Genomic DNA, 27,309 nt, shown 5'->3' with positions numbered 1-27,309 from the left:
ATCTTTCTTCTTGTCCTCTTTCAGAAAGCTGCCCAGAATTCTCAGTAAGACCTGGGTTTTGAGTTTATGAAAGGAACCTGGCTTATTCTTAACTCACTAGGACTGACCCCCGCCCCCACCTGTGGTACCTGGCCAACCAAACCCAGCTTGATGGGGCCAAGAATCACCCTTGCAGTGTTCCAGGGATTCTGGGGAGGAGAGCACCAGCTCTGTGCATCCTCCATATCCTCTGCTGTGGCCTGCTGGGACTCCAGTGCTTAACCCAATGACAGCAGGCTGAATACAGTCCTAGAGGCCCCCGTTCCTCAGCAGGAACAGTGGCTGGAACTTGTTCTCTTCAAGGGATGTTGATGGCCACAGGAAGTGAGCAGCTTCCCAGCTCTGCAGTGGCTCCTCCCCACTCCAGATAGATGGCCTCATAGTAATTCCTACACTCAGCTCAGCCTTATCTCCTCTGCAAAACCTGGCTGAGTGTATGCTCCCTGGATGAGTTAGGATGTTGTCCAATCCCCCCAGCACTGGGCCATGGTAACTTCAAGTCCATCTTCCTTGGCTAAGTTCATTCAGTGAACACCTAGAGAGTCCAAAAACTAGCATGATTGTTTTCCTTGAGGAGTTCACAGCGTATTGGAAAAGACAGAAATATGAATAAGAACAATCAGAGGAGCGGATGGTTGGGTTGGGTCCTTAAAGACGGATAGAAATGTACTAGACAGAGAAAGCCAGTCATGAGGGTGGCTGGTAGGGTGACAGTGTGAGGCAAAGGGAAAGGTCTAGAGGTCAGACGTAATGGCTTAGGGTGTAAGTGCAAACTGCAAATAAATGTCAAGAGGCAAATGGGGCCCAGTTGGTCTCTTTTCCGCAGGGCAGGTGACAGGGAAGTGATTGCAGGGTGCTAAGCAGGGGAGAGAGGCCAGATCTGAGTTAGAAAAATCACCCTTGTAGTTGTGTGGAGGCTGGACTGCTGGTGAGGCAGAGGCCAGGGGGTCAGCAAGGAGTTTGCCCCACACACAACGAAGAGGAGCCATTTTGGGGGCCTCTTGAGAGAGAGCTGCAGGATTTGCTGAGCTGTGTGCTGTGGTGTTGAGGGGAGAGTTTAGAATGGCTCTCAGATTTCTCCTTCTGGAGAGCAGGTCCAGAGAAGGAGGTAGACCCATTAACGAGAGACAGGCCCGTAGCCTATGTCCCTACGTCAGGCGGCGGGGCACGGCTCCAGGGCACTGGGATGGAGGGTGGGCAACCAAGACACCAGCAGAAGTCTGCCTGCCTATTAAAATCTGAATAAAGCTGACTGGCCTTCACATTCCTTGACCTGCACAAGGTCTCATGCCCTCCCCTCTGCCCCCTGGATTTCTGTGAATTCTCCGGTTTACATTCTTTTAGTCATTTCCGGCTCTGGGCCCCTGTTTCTGGTGAACCAATCCCATTTCTGGTCACCCTCACCAGATGCCAGATCTGTGGTCTGTCCATCCCCGTGTTGGTCGACCTGTCCCTTTCCTTGTTGGGGGGCAGCCAGGCCTTGTGCACATGGTGGACGTTGTGCAAGATCTGGGGAGCCGGAGGGGGTTTGTTTCTAGTTGTGCAAGGAGCAGCCTTAAATTACCTCTCAGATCTTCCCATTTGAAAAAGTCCTTTGGGCACCTCAAGGGCAGCCATTTCCCACTGGGGGGAACTTCCCACCTCGCCCCTCACTCTCTCACTGTCTTGCTCATACCTGCTGCCAGCATCCCCCACCCCCATTATTTCAGGAAATTCTGAATTCCTCTTACTCTATAGTGCAGCAAGAGTGCCCTCTAACCCTTTCTCAGCTCAGCTCCAGGTCCATCTTTTCATTTCCAAAACCCATCAAGTTCCTCCTACTTGAGTAAAAGAGCATCTTGAGATGAACAGCATCCATTCTGCTTAGAGAGTAATTGCAGTTTTAAATAGCATTTTTTCAACATTATATATTTTAAAGATTATGAAAAATGTTATTCTTTTTCTTCAATTAGTCTCTCCCACCTCTTCTCCTAGCTCTCCTGGTGAACCTCCTCCTTCGGTAGCTGGAAACTCAAGGTGAAGAGTTGCACCTGCTGTCTGGGGCCGCTCTTGGCTCCCTGCTTCTTTCTCCCTGCCCACGCCCACTTCCCCATCTACTCGATGGAGTGTTCAGTGATGTTCTCTAGTCCCTCCTGATGATGCCACACCCCTGGTATGGGGAAGATGGCTGAGATTGGCAGGGGCGGATGGATTGGGGAAAGAGCCTTGTTCATAATGTTCGTCTAGAACCAATCTGGAGGACATCCTTGCCCTAGTTCCCAGCACCGAGTTGGTCACTGTGGCATCTGCAGCATTTCTTAGGACTGCCAGGCACACAGGTCTTTGTTACCATTCAAGTTCAGCCCAGGATACCAAAGGGCCATGGCTGCTGGAATGGGAGGGTCCTGGCACAGTAACGAGAGAGACCTATTAGGATGCCTCCAAAGGAGGGCTGGGGTGGGATTTGTGTGCAAACCTTCCAACATGCTCCGGGCCCTGAGCCCTCATGACTGTCTGTCCATCCATCCAGGAGACAAGCATCTGCTGTTGTCCGAAACTGCCCCGGCATTAGGCGTTTGGAGAGGAGGAATTAAAATGTCCCCACCAGGCCACAGTCCAGTGGGAAAAGACTCAAACTGATAAATCACTGTGAAACGTGCCAGGAGCTCCATCTGTGGATACACAGGAGGGCGCGCCCTGGGGGCTGTTGGAACAGGCACGGTGGGTGGGTGGGGGTCCATGTGCAGTGTCTGTGATGCCTGTTTCACCGCTTTCTGTGGCTAGAACGCTGGGTGCCCCCGGTGCTGGGGGTCTCGGCCTGGAGAGCTCGGACTCCATCCTGAGGCCACTAACGGGAATGTTGCGAGCTGGGCTTCACGAGGTCCACTCGGCAGCAGAGCAGACATCTGCTGGGGCTGAGCAGGCCGTCGGTAAGGACGCGGGGCTCCACGCCCCCCACCCGACTGCCAGTTCATGCAGCGGAGGGCCTGCGGCTGCTGTGCTCACCATATTCCAAGCCTAGACCCTCAGATACCATGAGAAATCTCACTGTGTTATGGACTGAATGTCTGTACCCCCAAATTCACATGTTGAAATCCTAATTCCCAGTGGGATGGTATTGGAAGGGGGGGCCTTTGGGAGGTGATTAGGTCACAAACATGGAGCCCCCGTGAATGGGATCGGTGCTCTTACAAAAGAGCCCCCAGAGATCTCTCTGGCCATGTGAGGCCACAGCAAGGAGATGGCATCTCCGAACTGGGAGGCAGGTCCTCACCAGACGCCAGATCTGCTGCTACTTTGAGCTTGGACTTCCCAGCTTCCAGAACTGTGAGCAATCACTGTTTGCGGTCTGAGCCCCCCAGGCTATGGTATTTTTGTTACAGCAGCCCAAGCTAAGACACAGAGTGCAGGCGGACAGAAAGTGAGGCAGCCTGGCAAAGGCGGTGCTCGGGGTAGACCTGCTCCACACGTCACCCCCGGGAGAGACGGGCCCGGGAGTGGAAGGCCCAGTTCGGCACGACTGTCGGAAGACTGAACTGCGGCCAGGATGCTATACCACATCGGGGACTTGGCCTACACACCTTCCAGGAGCGACTGCACTCCTCTGCCGGGGTCCCTTGGCTCTTTCCACCTTCCATTCCTCGGGCTGCTCAGTCCCTGCAAGGCAGCAATGGCGGGGTGGGGGACGGGGACAGGACTCATCTTCAGGGCTGGCGGACAACCCGGCCCCGGCCTGCTGTGTCCTGGCTCACCTGCCACACCGCCCTGGGGGCCCCTCAGAACTCCTGCCTTCAAGACTGTGTGGGCAACAGGGAGGTCAGGTTGAGGCCGGGAACCAGGGACCCCAAAGCTCTTGTTTTCTTAAAGGAAAAAAACTCTTTGACCACACAGGAGTTTGATTGGATTAAAAAAGTGTATTGGATTTCCAATACTAAATAAAAACATGAAATTGTTTCTTTAAAAAGCCATAGAGTTTACAGCATCAACTACAGAAAAGGCCAAACAAGTGTGTACAGAAACCAGTCCCCAGCAGCCCCCCAGGCCCCCCTCCAGCAGACAACAAGGCAGCAGACACGTTTGTTCCAAATCCTCCTGGAGGAAGCTGCTGAGCAGCCACTCAACTAGGACGTTACAAGACACACAATGGTTTAATTTCAAAAATCACAGGAAAATGTAAGAAAATGTATTAAATTGTGAAAAGGTGCAATACAGAATAGCTTTCCTTTTTCTTAATTTTAAAAAATCCCCCAACTTTGAACAGTTATTTTATTTAAAAATAGGCCCCCCCTCCCCGCCCCCGTTCTGCGGCAGTATCCAGGTGCCGAGGCCCTGAGGTAACGCAAGTGTCAGGGTTCACGGGAAGGAGCGCCCCGAATACCGAGCACGTTTCTTTGGGCAAAAGGTAAGACAGCTTCTGGGGAATCTAGCCGTCCTGGTGTCCAGGGTGCTCTGAGTGCTCTCCTCAGGATCAGTTTAAGTGCACTGGTTTTCCAGAACCCTGCCTGGCACGATCCTCTGTGACCAGCTAGCATGGCAGCAGGACTTCCGGCATTGCACTTCTCATTGCCCCCCAAATAATAAATACAAAGAGTTCGTCTTCTACAACAGCAAATACGTGTGAAGACCTCAAGAGGGGAAAGAACGAATGTACAAAGGCAAGTGGGGTGCCTGTGGGGCCAGGGCAGAGCCCAGGGCCCCCGGGCTGGTGGGCTGGGTACCCACCTGCGGTCTCAGCAGCTCACCTCTTCCTGCCACAGAACCAAAGCCTGACGTGCCTTCTAACTGCCTTCCGCACTGTCTTCTGGGGAGTGGCGGGGAGCCGGGGAAGATGCTTGACGGTCAGTCCTGGATTTTGTTCCTATTTGCAGTATTTAAAAAACCCACCTCACAGCTCCTTACCTTTTTAAGACAAAGAACGTAAGGGCTGTTTGCAAAGGCAAAGGGCCTCTCGGCATATTTCAGGAGCCCCCTGCTACTCCGTTCTTATCAGGGGCTTCGCTGAGCTGCTGGGATGGAGGAGGCGGCAGCCACCTCCGCTGTCCCTTTCTGCTGTCCCCATCCCCTGCTACCTCCAGAACAATGTTCGGAAAGAAGCGGAGAGCCTCAGGGCTGCTGCAGCCTCTGCCCGCCTCGTCCTTGCGAATGCCTTCCCTACGGGGCTCTGGAACAGGGCAGAGAGAACCAGACTGGCTAAGGACAGGGACTAGAGAGAAGCAAGGAGTCCTGGGAGGAAACAAAGTTCCTTCCTTCACCTCCCGCGTCGCCCAGGGAACACACGGTAACAGCGGGAAAGGGCTCCATCTTGCCCCCTGATTCTCCAGGAACGGCTCGGGCTCTCGCCTGGGCACTGGCTCCTTCCTCATCATGGACGTCCTCACCAGGATGAGACCCAGACATCAGGGCAGCTAAGTCCTCGAACTCACCTATTGCACAGAAGAATTTTTTAACTAGATCCAAATGAAAGTCCAGTTGCAACTTAGTGACAATAGAGATGGACATGCGAGGACAGGACGAAAAAGAAGATGCTTCCGTTCTCTGCAGGCTTCTGGAAGAACGCACGACGACTGAAACATTCACAGACCTCAGCAGCCCCTCCACTTCCTATTCCCAACCTCCCAGCCCACCCCCACCCCAATACTTTGAAACTGCACAGAAAGCAACAAACAAGTCTTTTCAATGTTACATTTCATTCAAATAGATCTGTGATCTCACAGTGATGAGAGGAGAAAGTCAGGCCTTTAATAATTATAATAAAAAAATAATAAAAAAGCTTACAAACAGCAATGCAACATTTCCTCCCCCCTCAAAGTGGTGGATTAACAGCTGGTAGAGGATGCAATGACTCAGAATTCAAAAATAAAAACAAAAAACAAGCCAACCCCTGGGATAACCCACACTGTCAATGACTTTCCATACAGAATTCAAACAAGTAGTCAAATGTCAACCACTTGTGGAGAACACCATGGACTCCCTTGGTTTTTGATAGTGTTTTCCTTTCAAAGGTAAAATAAAATAGGACACAAAATTGTACGTAAATGCCAATGTCTACACTCCATAAAGGCGATGCAGTCGCAGCACGAAGACACAGCCTGGCCACAAAGTGAAATGTAGGGTGCACTTCTTGCCTCTTCCCCGGACACAAAATCTTGGCCCATGGTGCCCAGTCCTGCAGGGTATCAGCAGGCAAAGGGAAGCCGCCTTGACATGGGCTTCTTCCAGGCCGACCAGGAGAAGGCAGGTGGCCGTGCCTGGAGCCGGCCCCACGCAGGGGCGCCGGCTGGTTGGCTCGCTCGTTCTGTGTTCTCAAGTGCTGTCCTTGCGTGCTCTGTACAATCCTTGCTTTCCAGGCTCTGTCCCAAGACTTCTAGACCCAGATCTGCAGTCAGGTCCTGGGGAAGGTCTCATGCTGTCGTGATGGCGTTTAGGTCCTTCATTAGTCCTTCCAGGTGGGCCATCTCTTTGGTCAGCTCATCTGGTTCGTAGCTCTAGGGGAAAGAGAAAGCACATAAGCCCTCAGCACCGTTCCTGGCTCAGAGGAGATGCTCAGGTATGTCTGCTCAATGAACGAGCACATCTGCTTCACACTTCTGGGCCGGCACACAAGATCAGTGTGACCCGCACACTCGCAGGCTGTGGGACACACACCCAGACATCCTGGCTGGGCTGATGGCCCAGGAACTTACACTCTCAGAGTCTTCCAGCATCCTTGTGGTCTCCTGCACGTCAGGGGCACTGGGCACCACCACTGGCATAGGAGGCCGGCTCCTTCCTAAAGTCCCAATGGAGGCCGTCTTCACCGAGTGAATGTGATGGTTCAGAGCTGCGGGGGAGAGGGCACCATTAGGTGTGCAGCCGAGCCTGCTCCCGCAGATCTCACGAAGGCAACTAAGGTCCAAATGCTGCTTCAGGGTGAGGGATGCACCCAGACCCAGTGCCCAGATCCTGCTCTGAAAAGGCAACACACTAGATGGAAGGAGGGAGAAAGTGGGGCCTCTCAGAGGCCAAAGAAACTATTCCATTTGGCTTTAGAAAACTAGAAGGTCGGGCGCCTGGGTGGCTCAGTCGTTAAGTGTCTGCCTTCGGCTCAGGTCATGATCCCAGGGTCCTGGGATCGAGCCCCGCATCGGGCTCCCTGCTCGGCGGGAAGCCTGCTTCTCCCTCTCCCACTCCCCCTGCTTGTGTTCCCTCTCTCGCTGTGTCTCTGTCAAATAAATAAATAAAAATCTAAAAAAAAAAAAAAAAAGAAAAAAAGAAAGCTAGAAGGTCAAAACTCTTTTCATAACAGTAAGATATTTTTGCCTCTGCGCTGATGGTATAAAAGCAACAGTGGGTAAAACTGCTGGAGCCTCAGCATAGATTAAGGCAGTGGTAGCAAAATATAAAGTCATTCACGGACATGCCTTGCAATTAAAAAAAAAAAAAGCTAGTTTAACTTAAGATCATCCTTAACGAAGTAGTAAAAATTATTTTACGAAATCTCAACCTTGATTACACATCCTTTATTCTATGTGACAAAATGGAAAGTATGCATAAAGTACTTTGTATACTACAGGACGGTGGCTGGCTGAAGCTCAGGGCATCTGTGACAGCTTGAGTTACAAGCGGAACTGTGGCTTTTGTCATGAAACACCATTAGTCCAAAGAAAGATTGACAGTCAAACCAGTTATTCAGACTTGAGCATTTGGCAGACATTTTCTAGAAAGTAAATAAAGTAAGCCAGTCACTTCAAGAAAAACAATGGACGGTTTTTATTGCCAATGATAAAATTTAAGTTTCAAATGAAAATCAGAATGTTGAAAAACTTGTATGTGCCACCAAGAGCTTGAGACCCTCCCAATACTTACAGACTTTGGTGATATTAATAAATGTATTTTTAGATATTGTATAATGAACTGTGTTAAGATTTGGAGGACCTGTATAACTTAATGAACCAATATTTTCCAAATGACCAATGTGTGATGTCTGATATCATGCATTCAAAGTACAAGATAGATGGATTTTAATGGAATAGAGAACAAACAGTTCATGGATATGGTTACATTATGTTACCAACCTACAAGAAACTACAACTTCTTGTGTTTTGCTACAGTATCAAAAAAAGAATATCCAGTTCTCTGAAAAGGTTACAAAAATACTCTTCCTTTTTCCAACTTCATATCTGTGAGGCCAGGTTTTCTTCTTACACTTCAACCAAAATAACATATTACAACAGACTGAATGCAAAAGCAGGTATGAGAATCCAGCTCCCTTCTATTAAGCAAGACATTACAGAGATTTGTAAAAATACAAGACAATGTCAGTTTTCTCTCTATATCTTTGTTTTGAAAAGTTATTTTTCATAAAAATATGCTATTTATCTTTACATGATAGATTTGCTATTTTTAAATGAGTTAATAAAATAGCTTAAAATTTTCTCCATTTTAATTTCTAATACACGAACTACTGGTAGATCTAGCCCATGTAAAGAAAAGCTCCTTCATGGTCTCAATAGCTTTTAAGAGTGCAAAGGGGTCCTGAGACCAAAAAGCTTGAAAACCACTGACTTACCCTAAAACAGACCATCATAACAGATTGGGGAGAAGTGGAAAAACATGCCTTTCAGGTTAGGGGACTTTGTTGCGCCATGTGAACTTGAGGAGTAGACTTCTGTCCCATCTGAAGGGCCCCTTACTTCCATGTCTTGTCCTCCCTGATCCTTCCCTAGCCTGTAGTAACCCTACAGAGGGAGGCATTTTGGGGAGGCTAAGTGGACTAGATCTGTTGCCCACACCCACAGTCACTGGATTTTACCATCAAGCATTCTGCACCCAAAACACGATTCAAAAAGTCAGCCCTCGCTCCCCACCATATTATTCTCTGGTTCATATGCACTCCCCAAGGAGGGGAGCCCATATACTTCCTGAGCAGGGCAACGAATTCCAGCTATTCTCCACTGCTAGGATAAGCTTGGAAGATATTTGCTATTTTCAAAGAAGAGGTGACTTGTGCCACAAGCCAGAGCCAAAGGGTCCCACCAGTGGTGCTGCTGTCCTCACTCACCTTGCTGGGAGAGTAATGGTGTGCTTGGCAGCGCGGGGTCATAGGTGGGAGGGCCTGGGGGCGGGACTGCGGGCACAGCAAAGCTCTTCAATGGGTGGGAAGGGCGCACGTGGGCTGTCGGAAGACTCTGGCCTGAATCTTCCTCTTGGGAGCTGGCCAAGTAAGAGGAACTGGTAGCACCTTCAGGATCCTGGTGATCAGTACAGCACGTCTGAGACGAGGAGGCTGGCATGGTGTCAGTGCTGGGGGTATTTCGAACAGATTCTACAGCAGGAAAGTCTAAATGTTAGCAGTTCTTCTACCATTAAACACACGCACATACCAGGGTTCTGGCTACTTCTAAGGGCCCCTGAAACCAGCTCAATAAGCACTCAGGGTCAGTGCTAGTCCAAGGCAATATGGATCAGCACCACTGCCAAGGCTAGGAGAGTGGGCTAATCTAAAGGAGTCCCAAACAACTTTGCTAACCAGCTGCTCTGCTGAAATGTTCTCGCCACACAGCTAAGTGGTCACAATTTTACAACGTTCTTGTGAGTATTTACTAGGGAGTGCACATAAAGATTCCTGAGACTATTGTCTATTAAGATGTAAGCATAAAAGGATAGTAAAAACATCACTCATTGACTGATGGCTGGTCTTAGAAACTGGCCTGTCATAGATAACATGTCCACTTGACAAGTACCAGATCTGCCCACGAGGCCTGGTGGTTACTACAGGGGAGGCAATGCCACGGGCCCTGCATGCCCTTGGGGGACTGTGTACAGCCTCAGCAGAACAACAGCCCCACAGCTCAAGGGAGACCTGGACAACCGAATAGTCCAGAGGTCTGAGAATAGCTTTAAGAGCATGCCATATGAAGGGTGTTTGGGTCCAGAGAAAAAAAATAGGGGAAGATCAGCCTGGAGAAGAGGACGACTAAGGAAGAACATGACAATCTCCAAATATGTGAGGAGGGGTTAGAGTTGTTCCAGAAGGCAGCATGGTGGGACAGACAAAACACTGGGTTTGGAGTCAGATAAACCTGGACTATAATCCTGGCATACTAGCTGGGTGAACTTGGCAGTCACTGAATCTCTCTGAGTCTGTTTCTTCACCTACAAAACAGGGAGAACAACATAATTCAGTGAGGATTGAGAAGATGTATGAAATGTGCTGAACACAGGACGTGAATAATTGATAAGGTTCTTTTCCCTGTAAATTACTGAGTACTTACTCTGAGCCAGCCACTATACTATGTGCTTTATATTCATTAGCCCATTCTATGCTCATAGTAACTCAGAAGGCGCCGGGAGGTTAGGCAGCACTCAAGTACACAGTAAGAATGGCAAGGGCAGGAATCCGAATCCCTGCACCCTGACTCCTAGCCCATGCTTGGAACTACCCCATTATACTGCCCTTCCTTTTCCAATACCACCTGTCCCCTGACCCTGTGGGGGCAGAAGCAGCACCCAGACCCAGGGAGACCGTATGAGAAAGCCCTTTCAAACAGTGTGAGTTGGTGCAGACCAACATCCCTATCCTGAGGATGGGCCTGGAGACACCAGCTCAGCGCAAATAGGGTGCACCAGGTAGCCAAAAGGAGGGCCTCCCCTGACTCCTAGAGTCTTGCACTTCAAAAAGGAAAATAAGCTCTTTTAAGTGCATGCATGAGCAGCCTGTAGAAATCCAACCTCTTTCCCTGCCTTTGCAAATCAAGTATCAAGCAAATGATACCTGAGGTATCACTGAATCTATTCCCTTGGGCTCTCAGGAGACGAGTCACACCAGTCATGAGTGCTAACCCCTTAGCTTAAAGACCTTGGGTCCCAGGGCTGAGGGACTCACACACCTTCCCCCAGGGTGGAAAGCCTGGCTGTGATAACCCTACCAGGCCTACGTCGCTTCTCACCCTCTCAAGGAGGTGCACTGAGGACCTCGTGTCTTGTGTTTGCTTACGCCAGCCATAACCACAGCTGGGGAGCTGCTGGCCCTATTCTGTGTGATCCTGGGCTGGGGAGAAGCTGGTTAGGGAGCGTAGCAGGGGGCAGGAGAAGCAGACTCCAGCCTGGACCATGTCAGCCGGTATTGGCAGACGGGTTAGGTCAGCTCTGGGCACACAGGCCTGCCCTGGCGGCCTCAGTGCCTGACTTTGATGTATTCGCTTCTGAGGGTCAAAGAGATGGGGGAAATGTAAAAAAGGAGAATAGGGCTGCCTACAGGAGTCAGAGCCCTGGCCTGCAGCCACACACCAGGGCCGCCTTGCCGTGTAACTGCAGAGAGTACCGGGCATGTTCTACGCCCAGCAAAGGGCGTGGTGCTGGCCCACAAGGAAAACTACGCTGTCATTAAAATTTCTGCTTTGCTCAGGGGCCTACTTCCTGATAACTTACCTCTCAGGGTTTAAGACACACAAAGTTCACAGTGGCCGAGGGCCTGGACAAGTAGAAAGTGCTCTTCCTAAGTCAAGTGGCGGCTCTCAAGAGCAGGGACTGCCCTGGCCAAGTCCCAGTCATGCTTAGCCCACATGTTCAGCAGCACTGAGCTCCAGAAACCCAGGAAAATACAACAGTGAGAGAATTTGGGTCATCAAGAATTTAGATACTTGCTCTAAGTTTCCAATCTGTCTTCAGTGACTTTCCCTGCCGTTAGTTTACCTTCTTTATCCCCTCTGGTCATTAAAGTGATGAACCCTGTAGTGATACAAATCATGACTTTTCCCTCTCTTCATTGTCTGCCCAAGTCCACAGAGAAAGGACCTTTTAGCAGCACTGGACCACTTGGATCATGGCTGGGTGGGGGCTGCTCTGCTCCTTGCCAACCTTCAACACCCTCCTGGTTTGAGAGGAAGGAGGAGGGGGCTAATCTGACTAGGAAGAGCCTGCCATGCACTCGGGCAGGCCCACATCCTAGTGGGTGGGATTCTTCTGCCTTAAAAACAGGGAAACAGAATCAGGACACCAAAACTGCTTTCTAAGAGCAGATTTGGAACGCTGCTTTCTGGTCCCTGTTCTATCTGAGACTAGGTCTGCAAAGCAGAGTTTGGTTCTCCAGACAGCTGTCAGTAGACTGTCTTTCCCTAAGGCAGGGGGCCCCAAACCTGGATCTGGAGGGAGAGAGCAGGAAGGTCCATTTTGGACATAAGTTTAAGTGGCTTTCTCCAAACCAAGTAAAGGTTTGGGAGAGGTAACTTTGGGAGTTAGTAGGCATCCCTTAATAAAGTTTTGATCTTCATTTGATGTTTTGGGTATGTTTCAAATTGATCAAAACTTAGAGAGGGGGAATGTTATTAGCAACCCAAACTTCTAGCATGAGGTTTTGAGGTGCTTTTAAAATGGAATTCACTTGAAATTTCCTTATTTTCCAGAATGAGCAAAATTTAATTCTACTAGTAATGTCATAACTATTAACAGACACGTTTCGAATGATGGAGAAAGAACGTATTGTACATGTGAGAAGTTACTAGATTTGCACCTAACACTGAGAAGATGGAAGTTAATTTTCATTTAATGAGGAACAACAGTATTTGTTCCATTTACTGTCTCCTCACCTTCATTATTTCCTCCTTAAAACTGTTTTGATAATGCTATTTCTTAAGATTTCCAAACTGGTACATGTTTGCCTGGCAATGTATTTCTTTAAATGAACTGCAGATTTTTAGGCTCACTTCCAATCTGTTTTTTAGAAATGATTCATGACTGTGCAGCCCCTTCTAATGTCAATAATCCTCCAGGCAATGTGAGGTTTACAATGTACACAGAATTCAATGCGGCCACTGGCCCCGCTGCCCCTGGATGCATCTCTTACTTCGGGCCACAGCAGAAGTATGTGTAAGATCTAATATGAGAATTATCTTACAGCTGCCCTACAGACCCTCCCAGCCACAGAGTAACTGCGAGGCGGAGGCCAAAGTCTAGTGTCTGAAAATCATCCCAAATGAGTTTTCTGTTCAGATTAGAAGATTAAGAAATAAACAAACTGAAAATAAGGCTGAATCAAGATGCAACTTGATGAAACAAGACATGGTTATGTGATTAGAGTTATTGTGCTTTTACTAAAAGGACACCTTGCACCGAGCACTTATCAACTTTGGGAGAAAAAAATGGGGGGTGAATTTTACAGAAATCAATTTGAGTCATTAACAGAAATGTTATGATACATAAACAACACAGAAAAATTTCAAATCCTTCTAAGCGGGGCAAGTCCTTCCCATTTCAGCTTGCCAACTCTTGGAATGCTTTCCACCTGGGGCTCGAGCCTCATCTCTCACCTGTGGAATTGGCCCTGTCTGAAAGGGACAGGGATGTGCCAACGGGCCACGGGCTGCCCGGGTGGTAGAGATGACTGCGAGCTGGAGAAGCGAGGCTGCTGGAGTGGAAATGATGGTGAGGGTTATCGAGGGGATGGATGGGATGGGCACTAATCACAGCTGTGGATGAACACAAGACAGAGAAGTGCTTAACATGCTTGCACGGACATACACAAGTCACAGTTCAAGAGCAAAGCCCCGCCCCCCTCCCATGCAGCACGACCATTCCCTTGGCTTCTGGGTGGCTGCTGGCTGCATGGGAACTAGTAGCCATGGATTTCACATTCATTTTTTTAAATCAACACGCTCCTATGCATGTAGCTCTCTCTCTCTCTATATATATATAGATATACACACACACAGAAAAAACCTCTGAGGAATATGCACTGAAATGTTAATGGCATTATCTTGTGGGGAGGTATGGTCAGGAGTTAAAAAAAAACTTCTTTTGGTGTATCTGTATTTCCCAATAAACATGGATTACATGAGTTATTAAAAATATCTATTTGAGTATGTCACAAAATATAAATCCATAAGCAAACAAATGATGGTTTAGGTTTCCTTCATTTTTTCTCCTGCTAAAAAAATAGAAGTTTCTTTTCCTTCAAGTATATTCCTAATATGTTGTTTTTTCTTATTGTTGAATGAGGCATGCAATATTTAAGCTGAATGGATGAGAAGCTGTTTAATCAGTTTTTCACATCTTAAAAGGGACACAAACAGGCTGAACTCCTGTCCAGTAGGAAAAGCATGAAACACAGGCCTATGGCACCATCCCTTACTGCTTCTAGTCTGGGAGCTCAGCCACATCCACTCACATTTTAAAATATAAATGGATCTTTCCTAATTGCCTCCTTCCTTCCCACAATGGCTAAGGAATTACATTTGCTGCATTTTGTTAACGAATCCAAATTTCCACACAGATATTTCATATACAACTTTCTAAGAAGACAAAACACTTCTTTAATGAGGCTTCATTATCAATCCGAGAGATGCAAACAAACAAAATCAGAAGCCCTGTTGGGGAATAAGCTTCTCTTAGGTACTCCCTTAGAGTAGTTCTAGAAACAGAATGTTTAAGACCAACATGGACAGCTCTAAACCCATCAAAGAGGCAAAGAGGTGGGGCTGACTAGGAACACAGGGGACCTTTTTTTTCCCTCTAAGCAAAGGCATCACACACTGTGATAAAACTTCATAGCCTTTGGAGTCTATTAAATGTCTCTGTTACCAAGGATCTCCCTAGATGTCTGTGGAGCCTGGTGAAGAAAAATCCTAAGACGCTTTTATTCTCCAGTTATTTCCTGCCCTGGCCACTTGTCAGACAGGCAGGTGGCACAACCAACCAAGGGCCCTGGAGCATCCTGCCCCTTCCCTCCTTCAGGCCTGGGGAACAAAACAGGGGCTTTCCCTGCACTCAGAGACCAGAAGGCTCAGGTGGCCCTTTGGAATAAAATACAACTTGGAAAAGTTGGCAGAGGAGGTTCAGGGCAGTCTGGGAGTCAGCATCTCCTTTAAGGGAAGAAAGGTGGTCTTCTGAAGTGGGGAGCTTCAGCATCAGTATTTTCTAGATTTAAGACCAGGGGGAACAGAAGAAGCCTCCTGACTTTTACCTAGGAAATACAACCTGAAAAGCATTCTAGGTATGCAGGACTCTAGCACAGAAAAATAAAACTGACTTTCTCTTTTTAAAGGCATTTCTAGTCTTTCCAAATTGGGTAAATAAAAAAGAAGACAATGTGAAAGCAGCTCCCTAGAATACGCTTGGCAGTCACTGGCTGTCAGCTGCCTGGGTCCTGGGCTTCTGAGCAAAGCCTTGTACAAGGCTGACTGAACCTCAGCCAATGCTGGCAAGTTCTCTCCCACCAGTGCTCAGCTGCTGAAGGCCAGGCAGGTGGATAGTGGGACAGACTCCAGGGAACCCCCAGCTTGAGAAAAAGGACTGGAGCCACGTGTGGAAAAGGAGATCTCAAAACCTGAAGGTCATAAGTATATCGGAATACCTGGTTTCAGATTCTTGAATTAAAGATTCCATTCACTCGCCCAACTACTGAGGCACAAATTAAATAATACTGTTTATTTATGTGTACTCCTTGCCCATCCCCCAAAAAAGAAAAAGAGAAAAAAAGAACTGATACCAACTGGTACAACATATCTTTTCTCCTTAACATTTAAAAATAAGCCAGTCCAGGTAAAAACTAAAATCTTACACAAAGCAAACAAGCAGTCAAGTTACCATCTTGCTATACATCAAACACAACTGGAATGGATTTACTCTTTTCAGACACTTATGTTTTTAGACCTGACCCCAGCCAGGACACCTCTTATCAGAGGAAAACCATGTTTTTCCCTGCATGCTTCTAAGGTCAGGCCTTTCTTTTTTCATCACGGTCCCTAGTGCAGAAATGACCTGCTAATGAATCAGCCCCTTCTCTTTCAAAGCTGACTTTTAGAATCTAGTGCCTACATATCTGTGCACGGTGAGTGTGACAGTGTGTGTGTATGCATTTACACACCTGGGTGTTTCACCTGTTTCCAAGTACAGGGGGTCAGGGTTCACTTCTTTGGGTGTAGTGTATCTGTGATTATTTAAATCTCTGCCACTTGTCGACAGAGAGGTGGACGAGAGTTCTGAAATTGGACATCTTAAGAAATGAATAAAAAATTCAAAACCTCATTTAGGTTAAACTGAAAAGTGATCTAGTGGATGCTTTCAGGATTTGAATCTAGGTACCTGACAGTGTTAAGGCTTACTGGGCATCTGTTCAGCTTACAGCAAATACTTCTGGTAGAGAACTGAAAAAACTTGCTATCAGTAGGCAGGTGGCTTTTTCACTGTAGGATGGCACAAGGGACTCTTCCCGAAAGCCCCACCGTGTTAGCCAGTCTGAACAGCTTCCCTACCTTGAAAACAGTGACAAGGGAGAAGACATAGTAGTCTGAACAAAAGAATTGGTTTGTTTATTCATTGTTTTTTGGTTTTCAATCATGATATTTAACTTAGTTTGAATTTCAAATATTATTAAAGGAGGCCAAGTAACTTTTATGCCTATCAAAGTGAGGCATGGTCAAATAAGGTTGAAAAATTTTGTTTTAAAAATTCCGTTCTATAAACTTAAAAATCCTCTAAAATATAAAGTCCATTAATTAAAAAAATGACAGGTGCCCATCAACATTGAATGTGTATCAGGAAGTCTAAGGAACACTGATATCTGGCTATCCTCAGCTCCAGTTGGAAGGATGCTTCTCCATCCCTCCTGTAGAGATGCTGTGCATACTGTTAGGGGGATTGGTTACTTCTCTTTTCCTGGGAGACTGGGGTAGTTGGCTTTTTAGCTTATTTATCTCAAGAATAATGTTAATTGCAAAATATGAAAGTGTTTGGTATTTCCTCCTCAAGGTGCCGAAGCTTCAGCGGGTCATCCTTTGTGTCAGGATCACGTAAAGTCAAAGAGATCATTCGTATTCGTTCCCCAGGACGACTGGGTAGACTGACAGCACAGGGGAAATGAGAGGCTTTTTACTTACGCTGGGGTGGCTGGGAGTCAAAGGGCATCATCATTTTTGGTCTCATTCCCCGCCTTCCAGCCAGTGTAGACATGCTGTCCTCTGATTCATGCCCTAGACATCAAATATAGAGGTTAGTTATAAGCATGTGCCTAGGCCACTAAGCAGCCTCAGCAGCAAAACATTTGCAGTGGGGGGTTCAGGACTCGCAAACAACATAATGGGGACAAGGTGTTTCTGCAGGAAGTGAAAAAAGAGGAAAAGGATCAGCAGTCTCTGTTGAGAGTCAGTGCAGTTGACACAATGCTACCCACCATGCTTCCATGTGGTGTTTGTGAGTTAGAGCATCCAGACCAAGAACATTTTGAACACCACAATGAGAGGTAGACTCCAAATGGAGGGAGAGGATGAAATGTACGGACATAGGCTAGGTTGTCCCAAATGCTTCAGTATCAGATAGTTGGTGACACATGAGAAGAGACCTAACAGATCTAGAAGGTTGTCTCATCTGGGTACAGAACCTCTCCCCCATAACAAGCTATTTTCTCCCTAAGCTATCTATTCTTTATCAGATGTTGACCAAATCCCACAACACACGTTTCTTTAAACCTAACCTCACACAGGAATCACCAAATTCAGGCAACTGTAGGAAATGGAAAATGATTTAAATGGAAATAGTTTTCCCACATTTGGGGACAACCTGCACCTCTGTATGAATTCCGCCTTTGATGGATGTTGCTGTCCATGGAATTGTCAACTGGTGTGATATCTTGAGAGTTACGAGGAATTGGAGTATCAGTCATGATGGGGTTTGGGTCTGGAGATTTATCGATGGGTTTCAGCTCCAGTCTCTCATGATGGATCCAGAGGTCCGGGGGTTTGACATCTTTGGAGTTCCCTTTGTACTTGTGGGAGCCATTCACTGATTTGCAAGCAGCTCGTTTCCTAGGCACAAATTTAAGAGGTTTTTTTTTTTTAAAGTAACTCTTTTGAACTTATTTGTGAAAAGGCATTTAAATGATTAAAAGTGCCCTCTGAGAGATGCCTCAAGCAAAGGCAGAAACTAAAAATACATAAACAAAACAAGAGAAAACAGGGGCAACAAGTTTACTTTTGGAAACAGTAAATGTATCTCTGCTTTGTCCACACATACTTAAAGATACATACAAGGGCATATTTGACTACTGCCTTGTGACCATTTTTTTTATTATTATTATCAACAGACTAGACAGCATTTTATTTATTTTTTTTAAAGATTTTTATTTATTTATTTGACAGAGAGAGACACAGCGAGAGAGGGAACACAAGCAGGGGGAGTGGGAGAGGGAGAAGCAGTCTTCCCGCCGAGCAGGAGGCCCGATGAGGGGCTCGATCCCAGGGCCCTGGCATCATGACCTGAGCTGAAGGCAGACGCTTAACGACTGAGCCACCCAGGCACCCCTAGACAGCATTTTTAAAATTAAGTTATCTCTAAAACAGAAGGTTTCTCCTCAAGTTCCAATCAATAGAGAAAGAACATTAGAAATATAACAACAGTATAGAGGCAGAGTCTGTAGCTTATAAAAGAGGAAGGGAAACATTTCAGGTAGCCCAAACCTAGGACTGCCAAATGGGTAAAGTCAAGAATATGGATGACAGTGTTTACTTCTCTGTGCCTTAATTTCTCCATTCACTCACTCACACTCACTCACCCATTCAATATGAATTTATTAGGTACCCACTGTATGTCAGTCAATCCCTGTACTGGACTGCTATGCCCTCAGCATTTCTGGTCAAGTGAGGAAGACAGATGTTGATCTCATTATTTTAAAATATTTTGAGCTTAATGAAATGCCAAGTGTTATAGTTACTTCTTAATAGTTGGCATAAAGTGGCTAGGACAAACCTGGAGAAAGAGGGGATACTGAAGTTAAGACTTAATGGAGGAAGGGCAGAAGATGCTTTCCAGGTGATGAAATCAGCTTATGTCAAAGCCTTGAAGCAGAGCACAATAGCCTGGGATATCAGAGGGCCTGTAAGAAGTCCTGAGTGGTGGAAGCATAGTGAACCATGTGGAGAATGATATGAAATGATGCTGGAAAGGTAGCCCAGATCATAAAGAGCTTTTAGAGACATGCCAAGAGTTTAACTTCCCTCTATGAGTAATGAGAAACCACTACATGGTTTCAAGCAGGACAGTAAGGAGATCAATTCTGAGTTAAACATTTATACCAACTGTGGTGTGAAGAATGGATTTATGGGGTGGGGGACAGAACAGGAGACCAGCTAGGATGCTACTGCATCAGTCTTAGCCATGACTGATGGTGGTCCAGGATAGTGGGATGGAGAAAAGAGGCAGATCTGATAGCTATTTAGGAGGCAGAAATGACAAGACTTGGTGAATAACTGATGTGGGGTGGGGTGGGAGTAAAGAAGCAAGTGGAGCAGGCGATGTTGACAAGGTCTGAGGCTAAGCCATTTACTAACATTGGAATTAATGGGGTAGAAGCAGGCTTGACAGAAAAGATTATAAATTCTGTCTTAAACATGGTAAGTGCCTCTGAGACAGTCAAGAGGAAATGTAGAAGAGGCAACTGAGCGTGCAAGTCTGAGACTCAGAAGAGAGGCCGTGGCCAGAGATAGAAACACAGAAGTAACAGGAATGCAGACAATAAATGAAGCCATGGGAGTAGATATCACCAGGGGAGAGCAGAGAAGAAGTAAGTCTAGGACCAGGTCCTGCAGAAGGTTTGATGTCTGGGTAGACAGGATGAGCTGTGAAAGAGAACATACAATTATGACATACAGGAGAAGAGAATGTTTCAAGAAGGAAGGAGTAGTTGAATTAAATATTGTTGAGAGATTAAGCCAAGGACTAAAAAGTGTCTGCTGTTTGACAAAATACAACATCCTTTCCTGATTAAAACTCTTCAGAGTATAGGGATAGAGGGAATATTCCTCAATTTCATAAAATCCATCTATGAAAAACCCACAGTGAGCATCATCCTCAATGGGGAAAGCTGATAGCCATTCCCTTAAGATCAGGAACACGTCAAGGATGCCCACTCTTGCCACTGTTGTTCAACATAGTACTAGAAGTCCTAGCAACAGCAATCAGACAACAAACAGAAATAAAAGGTATTCAGACTGGCAAAGAAGAAGTCAAACTCTCTCTCTTCGCAGATGACATGATACTTTACGTGGAAAACCCAAAAGACTCCACCCCCAAATTACCAGAACTCATACAGCAATTCAGTAATGTGGCAGGATACAAAATCAATGCACAGAAATCAGTTGCTTTCTTATACACTAACAATGCAACTGTAGAAAGAGAAATTAGAGAATCAATTCCATTTACAACAGCACCAAAACCATAAGATACCTTGGAATAAACCTAGCCAAAGAAGTAAAGGATCTATACTCTAGCAACTACAGAACACTCATGAAAGAAATTGAAGAAGACACAAAACGATGGAAAAACATTCCATGCTCATGGATCGGAAGAATAAACATTGTTAAAATGTTTATGCTGCCCAGAGCAATCTATACATTCAATGCCATCCCAATCAAAATTCCAATGACGTTTTTCAAAGTGCTGGAACAAACAATCCTAAAATTTGTATGGAATCAGACAAGACCCCAAATCGCCAAAATGTTGCACAAGAAAAACAAAGCTGGGGGCATCACATTGCTAGATCATGCTATGTTACAAAGCCGTGATCACCAAGACAGCATGGTATTGGCACAAAAACAGACACAGAGATCAATGGAACAGAATAGAGAGCCCAGATATGGACCCTTAACTCTATGGTCAAATAATCTTCACAAAGCAGGAAAAAATATGCAATGGAAAAAAGACAGTCTCTTCAATAAATGGTGCTGGGAAAATTGGGCAGCCACATGCAGAAGAATGAAACTCAATCATTCTCTAACACCATACACAAAGATAAACTCAAAATGGATGAAAGACCTCAGTGTGAGACAGGAATCCATCAAAATCCTAGAGGAGAACATAGGCAGTAACCTCTTTGACATCGGCCACAGCAACTTCTTTTAAGATACATCTCCAAAGGCAAGTGAAACAAAAGTGAAAATGACCTTCTGGGACTTCATCAAGATAAAAAGCTTCTGCACAGCAAAGGAAACAGTCAATAAAGCAAAGAGGCAACCCACAGAATGGGAGAAGATATTTGCAAATGACACTACAAAGGGCTGATATCCACGATCTATAAAGAACTTCTCAAACTCAACACCCAAAAAACAAATAATCAAGTCAAAAAATGGGCAGAAGACATGTACAGACACTTCTCAAAAGAAGACGTACAAATGGCTAACAGACACATGAAAAAAATGCTCACATCACTAGCCATCAGAGACATACAAATCAAAACCACACTGAGATACCACCTTACACCAGTTAGACTGGCAAAAATTGACAAGGCAGGAAACAACAAATGTTGGAGAGGTTGTGGAGAAAGGGGAACCCTCTTACACTGTTGGTGGGAATGCAAGTTGGTACAGCCACTTTGGGAAACAGTGTGGAGATTCCTCAAAAAATTAAAAATAGAGCTACCCTATGACCCATTAATTGCACCACTGGGTATTTACCCCAAAGACACAGATGTAGTGAAAAGAAGGGCCACATGCATCCCAATGTTCATAGCAGCAATGTCCGCAATAGCCAAACTGTGGGAAGAGCCGAGATGCCCTTCAACAGATGAATGGATAAAGAAGACGTGATCCATATATACAGTGGAATATTACTCAGCCATCAGAAAGGATGAATACCCAACTTTTACATCAACATGGATGGGACCGGAGTTTATGCTAAGTGAAATAAGTCAAGCAGAGAAAGTCAATTGTAATATGGTTTCACTTATTTGTGAAACATAAGGAATAGCATGGGGGACATTAGGAGAACGAAGGGAAAAATGAAGGGGGGTAAGTCAGAGGGGGAGATGAACCATGAGACACTATGGACTCCGAGAAACAAACTGAGAGTTTTAGAGGGGAGGGGCATGGGGGGATGGGTTAGCCCAGTGATGGGTATTAAGGAGGGCACATATTGCATGGAGCACTGGGTGTTATACAGAAACAATGAATCGTGGATCACTACATCAAAAACTAATGATGTACTGTATGGTGACTAACATAACATAATAAAATAAAGTAAAATTCAAAAAAAGTCTGCTGGCTTTAACAATATGGAGGTCATCAAATCTCAGCAAAAGCAATTTTGGTAAAGTGGTAGGAGCAGAATCCAGATTAACAAGAACTGAAGCATAAGTAGGCAATGAAAGAATGGACGAGTGTATATCGTAATCAAGAAACTGTGTGGTGAAGGGAAAGACGGGTTTGTAAACAGCCGAGAACCATGCAGTAGCGTTATAATTATAATGATTTCTTAAGATGAAAGAGGTGTGAACACACTTGCCTGCTGAAGGGACAAAGCCAAGAGAGTGAAATGTTAGCTGTGCTGGAGGGGGTAACAGCAAGTATAAGGTCTTAGAAAGATGAGAGCCACTGAGATCCAGAGGATAAATGGAGAACTGGCTTCCGGTAGGAGGAAGTATACTGAAGAAGTTTTTGGATCACACGATGGTACACGGAGGTAGTTCTCACCTGCTGAGGGTGAGGCAGCTAATGAGGAACGTGTTGAGAAGCAACGAAGGGCTAGGCCCTAAATGCTCGGTCAACTTTGAGTCTGTAAGAGTCTATAAGCCCCGGGCGCCTGGGTGGCTCAGTCATCAAGCGTCTGCCTTCGGCTCAGGTCATGATCCCGGGGTCCTGGGATCGAGTCCCACATCGGGCTCCCTGCTCGGCAGGAGGCCTGCTTCTCCCTCTCCCACTCCCCCTGCTTGTGTTCCTGCTCTCACTGTCTCTCTCTCTGTCAAATAAATAAATAAAAATCTTTAAAAAAAAAAAAAAAGAGTCTATAAGCCCCTACAATTGAAATGGGAGGCACTTCAGGTATCAGAGAGGAAAAAAAGTATTAAGAAAACCTCACACATATTTTTCAGTGGTTCATGGAACGCCTGGAAAGATGGTCATTGAGAGAGGGAGAGGGAAAGTCCCATGAAGACTCGACAAAATTCTTTTAAGCAAAAGGACTCAAATCTGTAGGATTTGCAGATTCAAAGTACAGAGCCTATTACCAACTCAGTTTTCTACCTCCCAATCTGAAGAAGTACTTTATTTTTTATTTATTTTGAATTTTAAATCCCCCAAAGCACTAAGGAATTCCATCACTTTGTTTTTTTTTAGATTCGTTTAAATAAAGAGATCAAGATTTCTGAAACTAGATATAAAACCAAGTTCATAAAAGTAGGTACATTTGAAATGCTGAACAAAGAACCTTGCAGACAAGTTCTAGAGTAGAAATAACATCATTGCTGACACGTTTAAGAGAAACAGTTTTCCATAATCAAAAGGAGGCAGGGAAAGGTGTAAGAGGCAGGGATCAGGAAGCTTATAAAGGAGCCCCCCCCCCCCCCCCACGGCCATTGCCTTGGAAAAGAGATGCAACACAAGCTATAGGAAGCTATTTTGTTTGGAAAGAAAGATTAAAAGCCTCACGTAACACCAAATGACAAGGCCATCACTAGAGGCAGCAACAGGGTAGTCTGTACTTGTCTATATGAAAACAAACAAATGTGTTTTGAACACATGCATCTTGCCTTGGGCAGACCAAGTCTGAGGGATAATCACAAACACTGACATGAACTTGTATTTCTCTTTTATGGAGCAATATCTCCATTTTATGATCTTTTAGGATACAGCAATTAAAGTCATTTTATTGCCCACAGGTGTTTTTTGCTATTAGGGGTAATTCAGGAATCTTTTTATTTTTTTGGTATCTGTCTCGCTGGCCAGATACTATATGTGAGTTGAAAGTGGTCTAGGGTCAGGGACTCTCTCAAGTTTAGGAGCATAGGCTGTTATCAAGCAGTATTATAACTGAAGCACCTCGCTATTTGCTCTAGACAATTACCACAACTCTCAATATCCTAGAGGAGTTCAGAGCTGGCAGTCATTCGACCCCTCATTATAAATGAGCCTTTCTTATTCACTAAATCAGTATCTCCCCACTGACCCCCAACCTGTCCCTGCCAGTCCTAACCTCAACTTCCACACCTGGTAGCACTTCTTGAAACATATTCTTTTCTTTTTTCTTAATGGATTTTAAAATTTATTTTAGAGAGAGAGCACACATGGAGCAGGGGGTGGGGGGAGGAACAGAGTAAGAGGGAGAGAGAAACTCAAGCAGACTCTGCACTGAGCATGAAGCCTGACGTGGGGCTCAATCTCATGACCCTGAGATCATGACCTGAGTCGAAATGAAGAATCAGATGTTCAACCAACTGAGACACCAAGGCGCCCTTTGGAAAATATTCTTAAACTTAGATGTAGAGTTAAAGATCTGTGGTCTTCTTCCATTTCAGGTAGCATTTGTGCAGTGAAAAAGCCTGTAAGAATGCCCATAAACTCCTCCTGTGCATCTGGTTCACCTTGTGCATATACAAACAGTACTCCAAAACAGCTACCGGCAAGGCTGGGCTAGACACAGTCCACTTCCCTTGGCAGATCTATTCTCTACTTGGCTCTGTGACTCGAGAGGTTGAGTTAAATGACCTCTGTCTGCTTTACTTGGCAACCCTGCTCCTAGCTTCCGATGGGTTTGGCCAACTGAAGAAACAGGCAAGAGACTGGAGAGTAGGAGGTGTTTTTATCCTGTCCCCTCCCTGTGGGGCTAAGGGGCTGGCAGAGTCCACCTTCCTCCCACCACACCCAGCTCCTGTCAAGCCTTCTCCTACTGCTTCAGACCTCTGAACACAGCTCTCTCTTCTTCAGAAAGACCTCTTGCCCTTTCAGGCCTAAGGGTGACAGTGGCCTATCATGGCTGCTGGTCCTTGAACGTCTCTGCCTTGTCTCCTAACCCCGTCTATGACTCTGTAAATGGTCTCTTCATTAAACTTCCTTCCACCCCTCTTGAGTGTGCATCTCCTTCCTGCCAGAACACTGATCCACATTTACAGGAAGAACCATTCTGCATTTCCCTTAAAAATATTTAAAACATCACTTTTCACGTACAGTTAACCCTTGAACAACATGGGACTGAACAATGGGGGTCCACTTACACACCGACTTTTTAAAAAGTTTTTTTTTTAAATTCCAGCTAGTTAACATACAGTGTAATATTATTTTGGGGTGTACAATAAAGTGATTCAACACTTCCATACATTACCCAGTCCTCACAACAATGCACTCCTTAATCCCCTTCACCTATGTCACCCATCCCCCCACCCACCTCCCCCCTGGTGACCATCAGTGTCTAGAGTTAAGAGTCTGTTTCTTTTTTTCCCTTTGCTCATTTGTTTTGTCTCTTAAATTCTAAACGAGTGAAAAATATGGTATTTGTCTTTCTCTGACTAATTTCACTTAGTAATAGTCTCTAGCTCCATCCATGTAGTTGCAAATGGCAAGATCTCCCTCTTTTATACGGCTGAGTAATATTCCATTGTATATATAACTATCACATCATATACCATTTCCCCCCTCATATCTAGGGTTAGCGTTAGGGCCAGCGTGAGGGTATGTACCTAATATCCTGCAATTCAGAGACCTCTCTGGAGGGTTACATTTATTGGTTAGGGTTTGGGTTAGTGTATGTGCCTAATATCCTACAGTTCAGAGATCTCGCCAGAGAATAAAACCCCAGACTTCTGCTTGGGTAGGAACAGACATGGCTGCCATCTACTGGGCTGAGGCAAGGAAGGGATTTGGGGCTCTAAATACTCTTTAAATAGATATTCAATTGTTCCTTCTGTTTTTATCTTTACCTTTATACCCATTTTCAGAAATATCACCAATTCTTAAATATTTGGGGTCTTCTCCAGAATAACTAGGTTGCTTCTCAGCTTTTCTTATCATGTGTTCAGGAACTCACTTTTCAGATCTAGGATTAGTGTTAGGAGGGCCAGGGTGAGGGTATGTGCTTGGTATCCATGTGTGGACTCTTTTTGATAAATACAGTAAAGCACTGTAAATGTATTTTCTCTTTCTTATGATTTTCTTAATCATTTTCTTTTTTCTAGCTTTTTTGTAAGAATACAATATATATATATTTTGTATATAATATACATATATTATACATATATGTATATATGTTATATATAATATACAACACACAAAATAGGTGTTAATCAACAGTTTATGTTATCAGTAAGGCTTTCTGTCACTAGTAGGCTATTAGTAGTTAAATTTTGGGGGTCAAAATTTATATGCAGATTTTTGACTGCATGGGGGGGTCAGCCCCCTAATCCCCACATTGTTCAAGGGTAAACTGTACTGTATGTTTTATCTCTTTGTACAACTCCAAATACAGAAGTCACAGAGGAGCAAAAGAATAGATAGCAAAAATCATGGGCTACATTTGGGGCTCCTTACTTTTTCTGGTGAGAGGTGGTGCGCCTGGTGCAAAAGACAGCGATGACCACAACCACCACAATGGTGACGACGCCAACCGAAACAATGATGACCAGCAGCATGCTACTGTCCAGGGGAGAGGTGGGGCTTCCATGCGGGCTGTTACTACCTGTAGAGGGAAAACCGGTGCATTTGTTAGTGTTCGAGAATTCCACAAATGCATACACTCAAGAGTATGGAAACTTCATGTGAGAGTCTCTGTAATAAACTCGTTGCCTTGGATACAAGTGTCTCGTGTAATCTGGAGAGCCAAGTTTATGCACTATGTACAGTTCTTAACACAGTGCCTTGCACAAAGCTGGTGTTCAGTAAAAGCTTCTCGAATTATACTGAACATTATACTTGGACAAATAAAGGGTCTGCCCCTCCACCTGCCCCAGTGTCTTATGTTATATTATGCATACATTTGTCTTATAAAGCACCATTTGTAAATAATTTAGTTTTCTGACTTTCAAAAGCATTTAAAAAATGTACAGTCATAGAAAGCTAAAGTTTTCCCCCACATATAGATGTCTGAGATCACAAAAACTACTTGAAAAATACAGTCTGCTTTTATAAATATAGTCTTTGCAAAGTTAATTCTCTTATTCAGCTTCAGGGAAAAGTAGGTCTGTACATATGCATTAATTTGACAAATATTTACTGAGTAGTTACTATGTGCCAGGCATTGTTCTAGGTACTAGGGATGCAACAGTGTACAACAAGGATGTGACTGCTGGGGTAGGGGCAGAAAATAAACAAGTAAGAAATTACTAGTAATAAGTGCTATGAAAAAAATAAAAAGAGGGGATATGATACCATAGATAGCTGATGTCTTTCCTTCCAGTTATTCTCTCTCTCCTATACAATAGTCAGATCTGTACAATAATGGATGGGCTGCCTTACAAAGTAATGAGTGTTTAGTTTCTACAAGTGTTTAAGAAGAATCATTCTACCATTCTGGGAGATTGTGGAAGAAATTCCTAAGATGAAGCTATGGCTTGGGAATCTGTTT

The 27,309-nt window shown here is 45.2% G+C and overlaps 1 protein-coding gene across 1 annotated transcript in view; it reads right to left on the bottom strand.

The window, feature by feature from the left end:
- Positions 1-3,912: 3,912 nt before the first annotated feature.
- Positions 3,913-27,309, bottom strand: part of NEO1 (neogenin 1) — a 212,546-nt gene continuing 189,149 nt past the window's right edge. Inside the window, exons 25-31 of the mRNA XM_081831880.1 lie at positions 26,277-26,424; positions 17,557-17,795; positions 16,872-16,964; positions 13,305-13,463; positions 9,059-9,322; positions 6,702-6,838; positions 3,913-6,503 (exon numbers count right to left, since the gene is read on the bottom strand). Coding sequence (XP_081688006.1) covers positions 6,420-6,503; positions 6,702-6,838; positions 9,059-9,322; positions 13,305-13,463; positions 16,872-16,964; positions 17,557-17,795; positions 26,277-26,424 — 1,124 coding nt within the window. The 3' untranslated portion in view covers positions 3,913-6,419. The remainder of the gene's footprint in view (positions 6,504-6,701; positions 6,839-9,058; positions 9,323-13,304; positions 13,464-16,871; positions 16,965-17,556; positions 17,796-26,276; positions 26,425-27,309) is intronic.

Source organism: Leptonychotes weddellii, chromosome 9 (assembly GCF_054177405.1).
Source record: "Leptonychotes weddellii isolate Sample4059 chromosome 9, ASM5417740v2, whole genome shotgun sequence".
Lineage (NCBI taxonomy): Eukaryota > Metazoa > Chordata > Mammalia > Carnivora > Phocidae > Leptonychotes > Leptonychotes weddellii.
The sequence above is the reverse complement of the archived record's forward strand: the minus strand, read 5'-3'. Positions and strand labels throughout refer to the sequence as shown.